General features: G+C 45.0%; 2 protein-coding genes across 3 annotated transcripts in view; one reads left to right on the top strand and one right to left on the bottom strand.

The window, feature by feature from the left end:
• Positions 1–317: 317 nt before the first annotated feature.
• LOC118572130 (zinc finger CCHC domain-containing protein 2-like) lies at positions 318–2,028 on the bottom strand. The gene is made up of 2 exons (XM_036171517.1): positions 1,662–2,028; positions 318–631 (listed from the first exon to the last, which is right to left on the bottom strand). Exons 1-2 carry the CDS (start codon positions 1,947–1,949, stop codon positions 605–607), a joined length of 315 nt encoding a protein of 104 aa, XP_036027410.1. The 5' UTR covers positions 1,950–2,028; the 3' UTR covers positions 318–604.
• Positions 1,480–17,445, top strand: part of Wasf3 (WASP family member 3) — a 97,411-nt gene continuing 81,445 nt past the window's right edge. The window contains exon 1 of one of the 2 annotated variants that reach the window (XM_036171513.1): positions 1,480–1,801. The gene's annotated coding sequence lies outside the window, so the exon portion shown is untranslated. The remainder of the gene's footprint in view (positions 1,802–17,445) is intronic. The other variant, XM_036171516.1, reaches the window with a different exon arrangement.

Raw genomic sequence — 17,445 nt, 5'->3', positions numbered from 1 at the left:
GGAAAGTTTGTTAAAAGGGGTAGAACCCCCTGGCATGGAAATCACTGATCTTTTGAACTTTGTCTATCTACCATTTTCCTGCATGTGATGCGTTGTCTAGAGGACTCATCTTGTAAAGACGATGGCAAGCATCCCGTGATGAGGGACATATTACTAATGACTCTAACAAGCCAAGACATGTGACACCATGGAGATGTGGTTGCAGGAGCTCTGGTGCTTGCCCCAGACTTCTTGTTTAGATATGTAGTGCATTTGAAATAATTTTAGTATGTTGAGGACATGATGCTAACAGTAAGTCATATGTTCTACATACTTACTCAGTATGCTGGTACGTGGTATCACACTGGATGGAAGCAGAGAATAAAGCGATATCTTCCTCAGGGAAGGAACTGAGGTCTAGTTAAAGGGCAGTGACCTGTATGTAGCAACTGCCAACACTCCAGGAACAGGCAATTAGGGATCACAGTATGTTCAAAGTAAGTCCAGAGGCAGCGCGGATACGGCCAGGGTTACTGAAGAAGGAGTGCTGGGGAAATCGTAGCTGGCGAGACAAGGACTCCTTGGTATCAAACACCTTCAGCGTTTGGAGTTCTTGATCAGTGACCTAGATACACACAGGGCAGCCATTCCCCTGGGTAAGAGCAGGTGAAAAGGAGGAAAGACAGTTTTAGTTTGAATGTCAATTCATCTTTGGGCTGTATAAATTTATCACCCCAGTGTCAATGTCTAGAACACCAAGGAACTGAAATTTGTTTATCTGTATATTACACATTGCTATGTTGTGGAAACTGAGGATAGAGCTGTTAAAATCCTTGGAAAGCAGGGCAGACTTTGTGAATGGTGCATGGTTTTTCTGCTGTCTTTCTGGTGGTGTGAACTCTGCTAAAATCTCTATCAACAGTTAGACATTTACTAGTGGCTAGTTTATCACATGCCTTGAAGACAATCTGAATCAGGTTTTCTTGAGCTCTTTATTGGGAATATACATACATACATACATACATACATACATACATACATACATACATACATACACATACACAACTGTTTCCATTTTGTGATCTGGTTTGTAAATAAAAACAAAAGGCATGTGTAACACTTCTGTTTGTAAAACTCATTTCCTTTGGATCCTGGGAGAACATACTGTCTTCTCTTTTATCCCTTTTCCTCCCTGTCTTGTTCATTTTCGCTTCAGTTATCTGGCACCATCTGGGACTGGGGTGAGTTGATAGTTCAAGACTGTCCTGTTTAATAGGTAGTGTGGCTTTCCTCGTGGATGGAGGGATAGGATTTGGAAATGGGTGAAGACAGAGGGAAGAGGAATCTGTGGATGAAAACGATGGGAGAGTTCTGAAGTGATCTGATCAGGGCTTAATGCCAACTGATGACAGGGCTCTAATCCTTTTAGGCTTGGGTGAATGCTCAGCCCTGCACGGTGTCTGAGGACCTATAGGTTTGTAGACAGCTTGTGTCTGAAGTCCTCAAGCCCCAGGTGAAGGTTAGGTTACAGGTGGTGGTGACTCATGAGGTCTGCAACCAGAGGGGGCTACCCGGGTGCCCTGGTTCCCCACCTTGGAGGAGGAGGAGGCCTGAGGAGGCGCCGCCTCCTCCGCAACGCCCCGCCCCCGCAGCGCCTACGCTGCCCACTCCTGACCGCTCACCATTGGCCGCAGCGCTCGCCAATCCAGCCCCCTGGCCGCGAAGGGGGCGTGGCCGCGCGGTGCCGGGCCGGGGGCGGCGTCTATCGCTGCTGCGCGCTGCGGTGCGGGCGGCGGGACGATGGAACCGGGATCGCGGCACGGTGAGTGCGGCTGGGGTCCTTGCCAGGCTCCTGGCCGACCTCTGGGGGACGTGGAGCGGGATTCCGGGGGCGCCGCGCTCGGGCTGCGGACCTGCCCTGGTCCCTCCCGGCCGCAGGTGGCGCCGCATCCTCCCTGCGCATCCTTCATCCCGATAGCTCCCGTCCCGCGTGCGGCCTGGCCTGCGCCGGGGTCCTCCGGGCCGCGTGCGCCGTGGCTCCGGCTACTCCCAGCCTGGTCCACGGCGCAGCTTCCCGGGCTGAACATCTTTCCCCCCTCTGGCTTTGGTACTTCCCAACAAATGCTGGTTTTTCCTCTTGGTTTGGCCTCTCTGCAGTGGAGAGCAGAGTTCTTAATTATTGAGAAACTATGCGATAGGCCTGGGATTAAAGGGAGCCTGTCATCTTCTTGGCTGCTGTTGAGTGGAGTAAGGGATTCTTTATCATTTAGGGGTTGGTTTTAATATGGTGATTGCCTTCTAGCAGTGATTTTTTTTTTTTTTTTTTTTGAGTTTTCAAAAGACGAAGGTTAAAAAGGGTCCTTTTTATTTCGCGTCGAAGCTGTTAAATTCAAATGCCTAATGAGGCATGATATTTTGACTTTTAAGATTCTGAATCCACGTTTTTGTAAGGGTAGAGACTGTTCATTTGAAATGTTTTACATTTTGGAAGTTTAGCTTGTCTAAAACTGTGACAATACCTGCGACTCTACACCAAACCAAGCTTAGCGTGTTAGACACTTGGCTGGTTTCTCTGTCTCGTCCAGGGCAAATTCTTCTGAGCACCGGCTGTTTTTGTGTATGCTTTACCAAACTTTCCTATTCAAGCAGCGAGACAATGCAGTGAGTGGATCTTTTCAGCCAGTTCTTTCATGTACTTGAGAGGCTAAACCAGAGAGAGCAGGTTTGACCTTTCCCAAAGGCAGTTAAAGATCGGATCCTCTCAGCTTCCTTCTCCCGGGAGTCTCAGAGCTGCTTTGTAGCGCTCAGTTTTCTGAATTTAAAAGATCTTCAGAGTTGATTTTTAAGAAAGCTGTGTTGTTTTAGATGTTCAAAGCTCACTGGATTGTAAAGGAGGCCTCGCTTGGACTGGTATTTGTGATGCTTTACTTACAGCAGGGAAAAGAATCTTGTTCTAGACCCATGTATAAACCTCACATTTGCGCAGTTAGCTTTTTCAAGTGAAGCTGCTTTAAAGAATGGCTTGACCAGTTTGCTTAAAATTTATAATCTCGTTCTCACTGATGGTTGCCGATCATCTCAAAAATTCTGCAAATAAAGCTGGAACACATTTTGCTAGGTGGTCGTGCCAACATTGACAACCTCCCTCACCCCGACATGGTCCGTCATCAGTGTGTCTGTGTAGACATACTGTGCAGTTTTCATACAGACTTATACGTTGACAGGCAATTGGAATGCTTGCATGAAAACAATTTTGTTCAGTAGATACAAAAAGACTTGTCTGTGCTGTGTTTTACTGGATTTCTGATTCCAAAAGTTTCCTCTGTAGAATGTAGGTTGTGGTTCTCCCTTGAGAGTGTGTCTTTAAACTGCTGCACAGACTTCAAATTGCTCACCTTCTCAATTCTTTACAGGTTAATTAACTTATTTTAAGTGCTTGTTTAAATTCAGGTTTTTTGTGTCCAGTGTACATGTGTGTATGTGTGTACGTGGGTCCTCTGTTGATCTCTGACTTTCTTGAGGCACAGCCTCATTTAAGCCCTCAGTTTTTTAGCAGATGGTCATCAGCCCCTTGTCTCTGCCTCACCTTCCTCCCCGGTGCGGGGTTACAGGTGCATAGCTATTCTTGGGTTTTTACATGGGTGCTTGAGATCCAAACCCAGTCCTCACGCATGTGTAACAAGCTCTTACCCACTGAGCTGTCTCCCCAGCCTCAGAGCCCTTTAATTTCGTTAGGCGTCGTTTCTAACTTGACTTTTGGGCATTTGGAACCACATGTACTTTGGGGAAAATATTTAATGTCAATATAGAGATGCATGGACTAAAGAGTGTTGGCTTCTACCCTTCCCCCCTTGTGTCTGTGCCAATGCAGTTTCTTTAGGACTAACCAGACTTAATACTATGGGGTATATCTTTCCAGACTTTTTAGAAAGTTATTTATTTATTTAATGTGTATGGGTCTTTGCCTGCATATATGTCTATGCAGGTGCATGTAGCGCCATGGAGGCCAGAAGAGGGCATCAGATCCCCTGGAAATGGAGTTATAGATGGTTTTGAGCCCGCATATGGTGCTAGGAACAGAACCTGAGTCCTCTGGAAGAGCAGCAAGTGCTCCTGTCCATTTCTCCAGCCCCCAGACTTGATTTGATTTTTTTTTTTCAAGCGGCCATTTCTCTTTAGGTGAGTGCGTACTCAGTATCACTCATCACCTTATCCACAGGGGTTACAGAGGTGAGAGACAGGAGATTTTTCAGATCTCCATGCTTGATTCTGACAGACAGTGGAGTGTGGTCAGTATCATGATGGGCAAGCTTCCTGAATGACCTAATGTTTCATTTACCTCTCTTCAACCTTCAGGATCCCTTAGAGTTTGTCAATATACTGATAACAGGATAGATAACTCTGTGGGCTGCCTGTGAAGCTTTCTGTGTACACACTGGCTACAGTTTTTATCGTTTTGTTTTGTTTTGTTTTTTCGAGACAGGGTTTCTCCGTGTAGCTTTGGCACCTGTCCTGGATCTTGCTCTGTAAACCAGGCTGGCTTTGAACTCACAGAGATCCACCTGGCTCTGCCTCCTGAGTGCTAGGATTAAAGGCATTTGCCACTGCTGCCCAGCCTACAGTTTGCATCTGAAAGGACCATAAAACCTCAGAGGAGGACCACTGGCCAGAATTAAGGGTTGTTCTGAGATGAGAAAAACTCCCAGAGTAAGTGAATGGAGAGGAGTCGGCTCCAGTCTCAGCGGAGGGAGAACTAATGTACAGAGAGATGGGCAGGGTAGAGTGGAGTCACTGAAAACAGCTGGAGGGTGTAAGCGCATGGAAGTAGCAAGGCATGAGACTAGAAAATGAAACAGTGCAGGCTGTTGCTGATGGGGGAGTTGGAACATCAGTGGACAGTAGGCTGTGGTTGAAGGATTTTGAACAAAAGAGAGACATGGTTAGATTTGGTGAACCAGAAGAGGGAAGGCTGGGAGGAGGGAGATTTGAAGAGGTCAAATTGCTGGGACTCCATCGTTAGTTGGCTGGACAGTACTTCTAGGGCAGTACTCTGTTGTCCTTGGTGGTTTGTGATTTGGTTGGCAGCCTGGGATTTCTAGGCTTAGATTGGGACAACAGCATCTGGTGCTAGTGATAGGGGGATCCAGGCTTGTCCAGGCTAAGCTGCTGTGGGACAAGTGTTCTGGGGTGTAAGAACAGTGCTGGGTGGCATGAGATTTGAGGAATTCTGCATTTTAAGATAGGTGTGAAGTGATTGAGAAGCAAGAAGGTCACGGTGTCCAAGGCAGCCTACACCAGGAGTACGCTGCAGCCAGGATATCATTTGTGACCCTGAGGTGACAATGACACCTAGTGATGGAGACTGTCCTATTGGTGAAATTATTAAGGCCACTCCACGTAGTTAAAAGGGAGGTTTATTTTGTGGGGTACTTACAAATGAAGGGGTAGGTTACAGGGTCTGGCAAGGGTATAGTGCAGTCCGGCCGTGTTCTCTGGAGAACTCTGCTCGGTCTACCTCCAGCGTCCAGAGTCCGGGAACCAAGAGAGAGACCTCTTCCCAATCCTTGGTCTTCCGCTTCCTCCTCCGCCCTGCCTTGTGGGCGTGACCATTACCGAAGCCTCAATGGAGGTTGGAACTTCCAGGCCAATGCTGGGATGGCTATCCACTACACTGTCCTAAGGCCGGTGTACACCAGGGTTCACTAGTAGTTGTAGCTCTGGAGTGTAGACTGCCTTGTTCTGGAACTTTGGTGGTAACAGTAAAGGATGGATTTAGGGAGTGGAGATGAAGGGTGGCCTTTGGGGTTTTACCTGGATGGCTCTGAGTTAGTATAGAAAACGTGGATGGGAGGAGTCAGAGAGAAGTCCCTCTTTATAGTGACTTCAAGATAGCTGTTGAGTTTGGCCTAGGGGTGCCATTAGTAGCTTTGGTGAGTAGTCTCCCAAGCCTTGTTGCTGTAGATTAAGAAATGAAGGGAAGAGAGAGGAGCTAGCCAGGGTAGGTGGGCTCCTAAAACTCCAGGAAGAGAGAAGAGTAGAAATTCTTTTTTCCAGATGGGAACCAGGGAAGGGCGTCGGGTACAGGATAATTTTTTGGAGATTTTAAAACAGGGTAGTCCTTATTTGAATGGATTCCAACTTGGGCTAGTCTGTCTTTGGGTTCCTCTTGAGGTCATGTTGTCCTTAAAGGGGCAGTGGCCCATTTTGCTGTTTTTCTTTGATGAATGAGTACTCTCTCTGAGTTAAGTTTTGCGCTTGCCTCAAGGCCAGCTCTGTTTGGGTCAGAGCCCGTCCCTCTAGGCTGGTAGACACCCTAGATAGAATGGCTGTTCCATGCTCACATTTCTGTCTCTCTGCCGTCGTTTTTCCCTGGACCCATGCCTGCTCTGGAGGTTACTACTGTTTGTTCCTGTCTTTCTTCTGAGGAATCTTTAAAATTATTTTAATTTTAATTTTAGATGCTCCAAATATCCCACGGTACACTCTCATGTTTCAGGTCAAGCTTCTAAGCCTTGGTTCTGATCTCAGGATCTGTGGATAATTTTCAGCTTTGGCTTTACCTTTTCTGGATGGTACAAACAATTAAACCTGTGTCCTGTCCACGCTAGGTATACCTTCCACCACCAAATCGTCTTAAAGCTTTGTTGGGGATTTAGCTCAGTGGTAGAGCTCTTGCCTAGCAAGTGCAAGGCCCTGGGTTCGATCCTCAGCTCAAAAAAAAAGTTTTCTTATTTTGAGACAGGTTTCACTGGTTACCCAGGCCGCTCAAGCAGAACCTCGGCTCCTCTTGCCTCCACCTTGAATAGCTGGGATTATTGGCCTGCATCACCAGGCCTATGCCCTCCACTTTGTACTATTTTGAAATTTTTCCTGGGGTGTGTTCTCAGGGTCCCCTCTACCACCAGCCCACTGGAGTAGTGGTGTTGAAATTGGTTGAAAATGTCTTCTGTTATTTACATATCTTATTATAAATATATAAATCAGAGCAAATATGTATTATCTATGTATATGTTGACTCTTTTACCATGTAATTTTATGGTTTTCCTTCCTTTTCATTGTGCTAGTTATTGTTAGTCTGTTACTGTAACGAATGCCCGAGATAACCAGTTTATAAAGTGAAAGGTTATTTTGGGTCACTGTTTCAGTCTATGATCAGTTGACCCTCTGTTGCCTTTAGGCATCTGACAAGATATCAAGATAGCATCATGATATAAGGGACTCATTGCTTCAAGGGCGGAGTAGGTGTAGGAAGAAGAAACTGAGGACCTACAATCTCACACACCCAATTCCTTGAAACTTCCCATCAGGCCCCACTTCTTAATCTTACCATCTCCCTGTCACATTTCTCTGACAGTCAAAACTTTAACACTAGACCTTGGAGTGTTTAAATTTCAACACTAGCAGTCAGTCCTCATGTTTGGAAGCCTGTGTCTTAGGTCCCATTGGTTACATGATCAAGCTTCTATTTAAGTATCCTTTATCTGGAGTGCCCAGGATCAGAAGTGCTTTGGGCCAGGCGGTGGTGGCACACACCTTTAATCCTAGCACTCGGGAGGCAGAAGCAGGCGGGTCTTTGTGAGTTTGAGGCCAGCCTGGTCTCCAAAGCGAGTTCCAGGAAAGGCGCAAAGCTACACAGAGAAACCCTGTCTCAAAAAATCAAAACCAAACAAACAAACAAAAAAGAAGTGCTTTGGATGCTGGAAGTTTCTGCATAAACATAATGAGGTATCATGAATATGGGACCCAAGTACAAACACAATTCATGAATGTTTTATATATATCACATATAGGCCCTCAAGTTAATCTTACACGATGTTTATAATATTTTTTGTTTTGCATAAAACTAAGTTTCATGGTGGAACATTTTCTACTTATGTCATATTTCAGAGCTTATAAAGTTTTGGTTTTGAATTTCTGTTTTGGTGTGTGTGTGTTTCTGTGTGTGTGGTCAGAGGTCAAATCTCAGAATTCTGTCTTCTCTTCCAACATGGAGTCAACTGGCAAGAGCTTTTACCCACTGGGCCATCTTGGTAGCTTATAGTCTTGGTCTTTGGATTAGAAGTTGCACTGGTTAGTGTTTGTCAGCTTGACCAGGTAGAGTCACCTGGAAAAAGGGAACCCTAGTAGGAGAATTGCCTCCATCAGATTGGCCTGTGGCAGTGTCTGTGGGACTTTTCTTGACTAATGGTTAAATGCGGGAGAGGGGACAGCCCACTGGGAGTGGTGTCACCCCTAGGCTGGTGGTCCTGAGTTCTATAAGAAGGCGGGCTGAGCAAGCCATGATGAGCAAGCCAGTGAGCAGTGCTCCTCTGTGAGACCTGCCTATGCGCCTGCCTCAGGTTCCTGCCCTGGTTCCTTCCGTGACTAGCATTGATCAGGATGGGTAAGTCAAACCAATCCTTTTCTCCCTAGTTGTGTTTGGTCGTGGTGATTATGACAGTAGTGGGAGCAAACAGGACCGCTCAGCCCACTAAGAGTAACTCTTCTCCTGGTAAATCATGACTACTTTATAGATGGTATTTCTCGTTTGTTTGTTTGTTTGTTTGTTTGTTATTAGTTGTTTTAAACTACTGTTACATGATTTTTAGTAAAAGAGCAGGCTCTGAGTTGTACTTCTGGCCCTGGACTAGATGGATATATATATATATATATATATATATATATATATATATATATAGTAGTTTACATTGTCCAAAAGAATCTAAGAGTACAAAGACACATCCTACTTTAAGAGTTAATATAAATGAGCCGGGCCATGGTGGCACACACCTTTAGTTCCGGCACTGGGGAGTTCGAGCCAGCCTGGCGCGGCGCGCGCGCACACACACACACACACACACATACACACACACACACACACACACACACACACACACACACCACACACACCACACACACACACACACACACACACACACACACACCACACACACACACACCACACACACACACACACACACACACACACACACACACAGAGAGAGAGAGAGAGAGAGAGAGAATATTAATGTTAATGGATCTCTCAAGTCAGTGTCAACCACCTGAACACAGACAGCCCTAGTTATACTTTAAGTGATCTGTTTAACTATTCCTTTAATAAGAGATGTACTTAAAATGTTTTTATTATTATATTCACTCTCCCTCCCCATGTGCGCGTGTGTGCGTGCGTGCGTGCGTGCGTATGTGTGTGTGTGTGTGTGTGTGTGTGTGTGTGTGTATGTATGTGTGTGTGTGTGTATCAGAGGACAACTTACAGGAGTTCTTTCCGCCATATGAGTTCTGGGGGTTGACTGCAGTTCCTCAGGCTTGGTAGCAAGTGCCTTTCCCGTACAGCCGGCTTACTGCCCCTGAGATAGGGACTTTTACCCAGAAGTCCTTTCCTCACTGCAGTAGTTTATAAATCCTCACTGAGCCTCCCTGCTTTTCCGAGTTAGAACTCTGTCTTTTTCTTTCTCTCTTGATCTACCATTTTCTTCTGCTTTTCTGACCCCTTCACTTAAAAACAAAACAACAACAAAATCCTGGCTTTCTCTTCCTCTAACCCAGCTGTCATGAAATTGTTCTCCAGTTCCCTTCTGAGTCAGCTGTAAAATTTTGTCATCTCTGAGAACCGTAACTTGAAGAAGGGACCCTGAGTTCCCACGTCAGCAGGGAGTTCTGGATGCAGCTGCTGGGACTTGGAGGTTTTTGTGTCTCTGAACAGGAAATGGACAGAGGCACGTGTCTGATAGTTAGAAAGCTCAGATGTGTTAAGAAAGACTACAGTAGGAAGCAGATCTGAGCAGGGAGAGGGAGAGGCTCATGGGAGAGGTGCAGCAAGGATCCATGTGGTGTGTTGACTTCCTGGCTTTCCAGCCTTAACGTTTGAAGAACCGTTGTTATGCCTGCGGGTCTGTAACTTACTGGTCTTGCTGGGTCAAATGTCCCTCATCCTCTTTGCCAGTGGGGGCTTTTTCTTGAATGCTAATTTTGCAGTCTTTGTGTGAGGCCTGGACTTCACTCTTGGCCCTACTTCCCAGCCTTAATAGTACCACTGAGTCTGGCTTCTTGATTTTTAACTTAAAACTAGAAATTACAGAAATCCCCCAATTCCGAAGTCACCAGGCAACTGGTTTTAATTATACAATGCAACAATGTTTCTCAAGACTTCAACTGCAGTTGAATCATTCCTTGAAATATTCTATTAAGCTGTTACACCCCCACCTCCCATCCCCCTACCCCCCACCCCCCGCCAAAGTTGACATTGCAGTTTATAGCAGTTTCAAGGTTTGTCAGGGATAATGATAAATTCATACCTGAGCTGTCCTCCCAATTTTCATGACTTCTTTGCTGTTTGAACCTTACACAAGCTTAATTAAAAAAAATTCTTCCAGTGTTGACATGTCCAGTTCCTTCTATACTTACTCAAAACAAAGCAAACGCACAAAGACCAACAAAAACATAAAACGTGGTAGAATTGTGTGAGGCTCACACATGGTTACCATGAGTTTTAGTAATCAACTTTACACAATCAAGTGTCCCTTGGGAAGAGGGGACCTCAGTGAGGAACTGCCTCCACCAGATGGGCCTATGAGTGTGACTGTGGGGCATTTTCTGACTGCTAATTGATGTGGGAGGCTCAGCCCACTGTGGGCGGTGCCATCCCTAGGCAGGGGAGCCTGGGCTGTGTAATAAAGACAGCTGGACATGAGCCTGGAGCAAGCCAGTGAACAGCGTAGCATTCTGCCACAGCCTTTGCTTTAGTTCCTCCCTCAGCCTCCCTCAGTGGTGGACTGTAATCTGTGAGCCAAATAAACCTGCTCCTCCCCAGGCTGCTTCTGCTCATGCGTTTATCACAGCAGCAGCAGCAGCAGCAGGCCAGCTAGGGCAGGGAGTTCTGTGGTCAGGACAGCCGCAGCTGCCCCACTCTCAGTCTGTTTATTATTAACTGTGGTTCGCCAGTAGGCACTGGGAGTTTGTGGCTTCACTCCTCTGCTTTTCGGTGTCTAATGATTGGCGGACTTAATTGAGACACAGCGTCTTACTCTGCATTCTAATATCTCAGAGTGCTTTCTCATTTTGGACAAAGAATTTAGGCCTGCTTGCGGGTTAGTGAAAGTGACTAGTTGTGTTTAAGTGGGCGTGTTTATTGTCTGAGACGCTCATGGTTTTATTGGTCATAGTCAGTGGAGGCTTCTGTAGATGAACAGTCTTGTTAAATAAGAAACGCAGAGCCAATTGCAGAGGTAAAAGCCAAGAGGTCAGAGCAATAGTTAAGAGCTGAAAACCTTTTCTTACCCTTCACTGCCGCTGCTGTTCTTCCTCTCCGCAAAAAGAGACCTACTTCTGTGTGTCTGTCTTTTTTATAGACCTTCTGTTCTGCCTTCTCATTGGTTGTAAACCCAGCCACATGACCTCCTCGTCACTGCCTGTCTGTACAGACCTCCAGGTCTTCTATGGTTGGTATTGAGATTAAAGGCGTGTGTCTCCATGCTGGCTGTGTCCTTGAACACACAGAGATCTGCCTGTCATGTGATCTGGATTAAAGGTGTGCACCACCACCGCCTGGCTTCTGCTATGGCTTGCTATTAGCTCTGACGCCCAGGCAACTTTATTTATTAACATACAAATAAAATCACATTTCAGTACAAATAAAATATCACCATAGGCTTCTTGCTTGCCTCTCACTAAATGAAGATCTGAGTTAGCTCCTAAGAAGTACCCATAACAATAAAGAGCTAACTGTGAATTCCAAGAACCATTAATCTATGGGGACCAAGAGTGAAGCACCAAGGCTCGTTCCTCCGGTATGGTTAAGTCTCCATGGCCAGCATTTTAGATGGCAGAGCTAGCAGCTTCAGTAACTGCAAGATTTCAATGACTGGGCTGGAGAAATCTGTGTGTGAAGGCTTGTGTCTCCGGCAGCGCTGGCATCCCTAGTGAACTTCTGTATGGATGTCCTGGTAGTCAGTCTTTTTTCACCTTGCATCACGCTTTCTGTAGGAACTGGGACCCTGGGTGGTTTGACTGGTGGCTGGGGAAAGATAAGAGCCTGTGGACGGCTCCAAGAGCCCGCACAGTCACCCCTCCAACTGCTGGCTGTGCTGGGACTCAGCCTCGCTTAGCCAGCCATAGGTGTGGCTGGGAACCCCCAGAGAAGAGACGGCATCACCAGCTCTTGCCGGGGCTGACTAAGAGTGGTGGTTTGCATCCTGGTGGCCTTTAGTAAAGGAGCAAAACTCAGCTTTTTGCTGTAGTTTGCACTATTCACAAAGAACGTACCAGCTTCCTTAATAAATCCTTGATTTCACATCGCGTTTTCTTCAAGCTGCTACTCAGAAACAGTTTAAAAGGCGTGTGTGTGTGTGTGTGTGTGTGTGTGTGTGTGTGTGTGTGATGTCTAAAGGATTTGTGTGACTGTTTTCTCAGCTTGGGGGCAGGGACACAGTATTTTGTGCTGTTCACTGAAGGCAGATTTAGAGACCAAAGGGATGCTTCACTTACTCAGAGTGTTGTTCACTGTGTACTACAGCAGAGGTTGGTGCACCCATTAGTTTTTGCTTTTTATCAACTTCACACAAACTAAATTATCTAGGAAGAGAGAACCTCAACTGAAAAATTGCCTCTTTCAGATTGGCCTGGAGGTTGTAGGCCATTTTCTTGATTGATGACTGATGTAGGATGACCCAGCCCACTGTGGGTGGGGCCACCCCCAGCCAGGTAGTCTTGGGTGCCAGGCTGAGCAAGACAGTCAGCACTGTTCTTCCAAGGCTTCTGCTTCAGTTCCTGCCTCCAGGTTTCTGCCCTGACTTCCTCCATGATAGACTAAGGTTGACAGTGTTAGGGTAATAAAATCAACCATTTCCTCCCCAAGTTGCTTTTGGTCAGAATGTTTTATCTCATCTCAGAAAGTAGGACAGTTGGTAAGCTGCATCCCGGGAACCAAACCCGGATTGTGACTTGATTTGGTAAGACTGTGTTGGTATACAGACATACCCTTTTGTTTCTTCGTGGTGTGTGACTGCCTCAGGACAGCTAGGTAGAGTGGAACAGAGGTCAGTGGTGGCAACTAGAAGTGTGCAACCCGCCAAGAGTGGAGTAGTTAGTGTGTGACGCTTTACAGCCAAACGCTTAGCCCAGTTTCAGAGGACCGGCTTTGCACCGTTCGCTGGGGAGAGACGATGGGCACCTTGTAAACACAGACAGTAGGGATGGTCTAGGAAGATGAGTGGGGATGGCGAAGAGTACCCCAGGTTTGTACGGTGGTCAGGGAAGTCCTCTGTGAGACATAAGCGAAGGTGTGAGTGAAAGGGAGGGGAGCTGTCTGCACAGACACTTTGGGAAAGAGCTCAGTAAGATCAACGAGGAATACATCTGTCCCCAAGATGTCTGGAGATGTGTGTGCCCAGCTGTGCGAACTGATTGCAACTGTAAGGGGGCCAGTCTAGGACCGAGTGGACCAAGGTGGCACTTTGTACTCTGAGGTGGGAGTTTTTGAGCAGGGAAGAGGCTGGTATCATTTATGATGGATTCCTGGAACTGCTATGCAGAAAACAGGTTGTAGGGGGAACAGTTGAGGCAGGGTGTATGTGCTAGGCATTTCTGGGTTCTATGGCTGTCTGGATGACTGAGGCATTCCTTCCTTGAAGATCTCATGGTGTGATCGTAAAGGGAAGGGGTTCCTGCAGTGTGCTGCCATAGGTGGGGCAGCACACTGTCCTTAGCAGAGGTGCTGGGTCAAATCAGGAGGTAACACATCATCGAATTTAGAGAGTGCCAATCAAGACTACTTCTGTACCCACATTCTGAGGTCCTTGGAAGGACAGTGGCACACAAGTGTTTCACCCAGTCCAGGCACTTGGCTGGACTGTTAGAGCTTTTGCTAGAGTTTAGGTGGTTTGGCGTTAAGATCAGGTGGCCATGCCACCGGTGGCTGTCTGGACCCATGAGCAGGAGTGATGCTAGGACCCTGTCTCAGCCCAGAAGGACAGTGTGTGGTCACTGAAGAGAGGAATGACATTTGCCTTCTTTGCAGAGAACAGGGCCAAGGTAATTTTGATTTGGGAAAAAATAGTATCCCTGAGTTATAAAAAGTCAGTAATCTGTCAAGAGTGTATTGTGGAGAACTGCTGTCTTCATGTGTACCCAGCAATATGAATTAGTTGCAAAATGCACCTCTGTGTAATTAAACAAATTGCTGTGCTCCCTGGAGTTATGGATATGACCCAATTAAACTTGGGAAGATGCCTAAAGAAATTACTTTATTTTCCAGGTAGGTGACATTAAGCTGTTTCGGATAATGATTAGTTGAAAAAAAGATTAAAAAAAATAATTGTGGAAGAGGTCATTTACCTTCCTGTTCCCTATAACAGGATGTCTACATAATTAGAAATATTTTTAGTTTTTATAGTTTAGGTTTAAAATGAAATTAAGGAAATAAAACCACAAATTGTGGAATTTTTTTTAATAAACACATTTCTGCAATGGCTGGAACTAAATTTAGTAAAGATTTGAATGACATAATTAATCCATTTCTCTGGCATGTCCAGATGTTGCTCCTAAAAGCTATGAGTGCACATTCTTTAAAGTTCACACAGACATTTACACAAGCTCCCAGCTCAATGGGGCAAAAGAAAATCCCAGTGGATGCTAGACAATTCAAATAAAATAGAATGCTGTTTTTAAACAAAAATCAATAGCCAAATGTGTCCAGAAGATTATTCCCAAAGTAACCCATGGCCAGAGAAAATGTTATAATAGGAATGACTACATTTTAGAAATATTTTGATTAGAAGTAATATAAAAATACTATATGTAAAGAATTCGGGGTTTGGGAATTTAGTTCAGTGGTAGAGCACTTGCAGCGCAAGGCCCTGGGTTCAGTTCTCAGCTCTGGGGAAAAAAACAGAGACTTAGGGTGCAGCTAAAATTGTACTCAGAGGAACATTCTTAACCATAAATGAATACATTAGGAAAGAGAAAAGCCTGGAAAATATTTAGTGCTCTGAGCATTCATTTAGGGTGTCAAATGTTAGTGCATACTCATGTGAGCATGTGTACCTTCTTTCACGCTTTCTCATGTTTGCCCTAAAGTCACATCAAGAAAGAATTCATCCATTCCTATTCACTCAAGAGACTTAGTATGTGTGGGGGTATGTACATGTGAATGCAGGTTCCTGTGAAGGCCAGAAGAGGGTACCAAATCCTCTGGAGTTGGAGTTATAGTGGGGTGTGAGGCACCCAATGTGAGTGCTGGGAATCCAACCCAGGTCCTCTGGAAGAGAGAGCAGTACACATTCTTTGTTGTTATTGTTGTTGTTTTGTTTTGTTCAAGACAGGGTTTCTCAGTGTAGCTTTGGAGCCTGTCCTGGAACTTGCTCTGTAGACCAGACTGGCCTCCAACTCACAGAGATTCTCCTGCCTCTGCCTCCCGAGTGCTGGTATTAAAGGTGTGCACCACCACCACCCAGCACTCTTAATCTCTGAGTTTATGGCTCCTGCCTCCTCAAAAGATTTGCTATTGTTGTGATTATGAATGGGTGTTGAATTCTATCCAAAGCTTCTTCACCCTTTCTAGAGGTAACAATATAATTCTTCTCTTGCTGTTTATTAGTTTGGTGAATTTCTTGCCACAATTGCCAATAGTGAAACATTGTTACATTACTGTCATAGCCCTTGATGGTGTTTCTGCAGTTTTTCTGTTTCTTTTTTCTTTTCTCCCCCCCCCCCCCCCAGACAGGGTTTCTCTGTAGGTTTGGAGCCTGTCCTGGACTAGCCCTGTAGTCTGTTTCTTATGTGTTATTTGGTTCACATGAGTCATTAGCTTTTCCTTCATTGGAAGTATAGCTTCCAGTCTGTAAGCAGTTATTGTCTATGTCAATAGTTTTATCTTGGATTTTATTTTAACCGATATTATTAAAACATAATATTTCCATTTGCCTAATAATTTTTTTGTCTACTCTTTAACTTTTTGAGTATGCATTTTAACTTCCTATAAATGCACTAATTATTCTGAATTTTAAACATGACTCATATAGTCAAAATAATTTGCCCTAAACAATGTGAAATATTTTTCATTCAATAGGCAAGTTAAGATCATTTACATTAATTGCTATTTAACTATGTTTTCAATTCTGTCACTGTATAATTATGTCTACATTTCACTTCACTTTATTTACTTAGTGATTCATTGTTAGATTTGTTTCATTGATTAAATTCTTTTGATGTCAGGAAAGACTTTATTATTCTTGTGATTACCTTTGAAATAGCAACCACAGAAGCACCTTAATGGCCTGCTCATTTGAACCTGTCCATTTTGACTAGCATCCTTTGTTCTCAACTATTGCCTGCATGGTAATGCTGACTCGACAGTGTTCTCCTCTCTCTCCCCATTTCCTCTCAATATCTTCGTGGTATTCTACATAGTTTAGGTATAGAAGGTTTGCCTCCATCAATTAATTTATTTTTAAATTTAGTTTTATTTTATATATTTGAATGTTTCCCTGCATGTATATATGTATACTACCTGCATTCAGTAGCTGTAGAGGCCCTAAGAGTGCATTGGATCTCCTGGAGTATGGAGTTATGGGCTGCCATGTGGTTTCTGGGAACCCAACCTGGGTTCTGTGGAAGAGCAACCAGTCCTCTTAACCCCTGAGCCATCTCTTCAGCCTCATGCCTGCTGTTTCTCTGTCCAGGACTCCGGTCTTGTTCCGCCTTCATTCTACCAGTGGATACACAGACGTTGACTCCTTCACTAGCCTTTTACTCCGCTTGCTTTAGTAATCCCCATTAGAGAGACTTCCAGCTCTGACGCATCTGTTGAAGAAGCCACCTCTTGCTGATGTATCTAGGGTGGTATTAGTTGGGTACCATTTGGGGATAACTGAGAACTTATTATTAAGATAATTGACTATGTCTGTGGTCCAAGTGATGAACCTGGGTCTTAGCATGGGTGTGTAAGTACTTTGAGTCTCTGCTTGTTCAGATGTATGTGTGTCTGTATTTAAATGGCCTTGATATGTGACAGAAGCTCACTTGGCTGTCACTAATTAAGAACATGCCTATGGACCAATATTTTAGAGACATTTTCTAAATTTAGGTCACCTCCCTTAGATGACTTTAGCATGTGTCAGGCTGACATAAAGCCATCCAGCATGCCTTTGGTTCTTGGCACCTGTTGAGATTCAGTACCATAAGAAGGTCCTGGGGACATGCATCTGAAAGGTACTGCTTCCTACAGGAATGGTTTATCTCTGGGATTTCCAAAATCCTAACTTCTGGGACCCAGTCTCTGAATTGTGATGCCTCTAGAGTGCTATATGGGTCTGAAGTTTTGGGTGTTAATCGGGTGATTCCAGTTTGTTTGGGGACATGACCGGTCTGGCTTGGAGTGGTGTGGAGCTGCATACTGCTCCTAACCATTGTATTTGCTGTTTCAAAAAAATATGTAAGATAGGTTCCCAAACACACAAAAGGATCATCTAC

The sequence above is a fragment of the Onychomys torridus genome, chromosome 22 (genome assembly GCF_903995425.1).
Source record: "Onychomys torridus chromosome 22, mOncTor1.1, whole genome shotgun sequence".
Taxonomy (NCBI): Eukaryota; Metazoa; Chordata; class Mammalia; order Rodentia; family Cricetidae; genus Onychomys; species Onychomys torridus.
This window is presented reverse-complemented; position numbering and strand designations above follow the sequence as displayed.

Excerpts from the sequence above, each read along its gene's own strand:
- LOC118572130 (XM_036171517.1), bottom strand. The coding sequence starts at position 1,949 with ATGAAGGATGCGCAGGGAGGATGCGGCGCCACCTGCGGCCGGGAGGGA. Across the intron at positions 632-1,661 it reads GGCGAGCGCTGCGGCCAATG|GGGAATGGCTGCCCTGTGTG; the intron begins GTGAGCGGTCAG and ends GCTCTTACCCAG.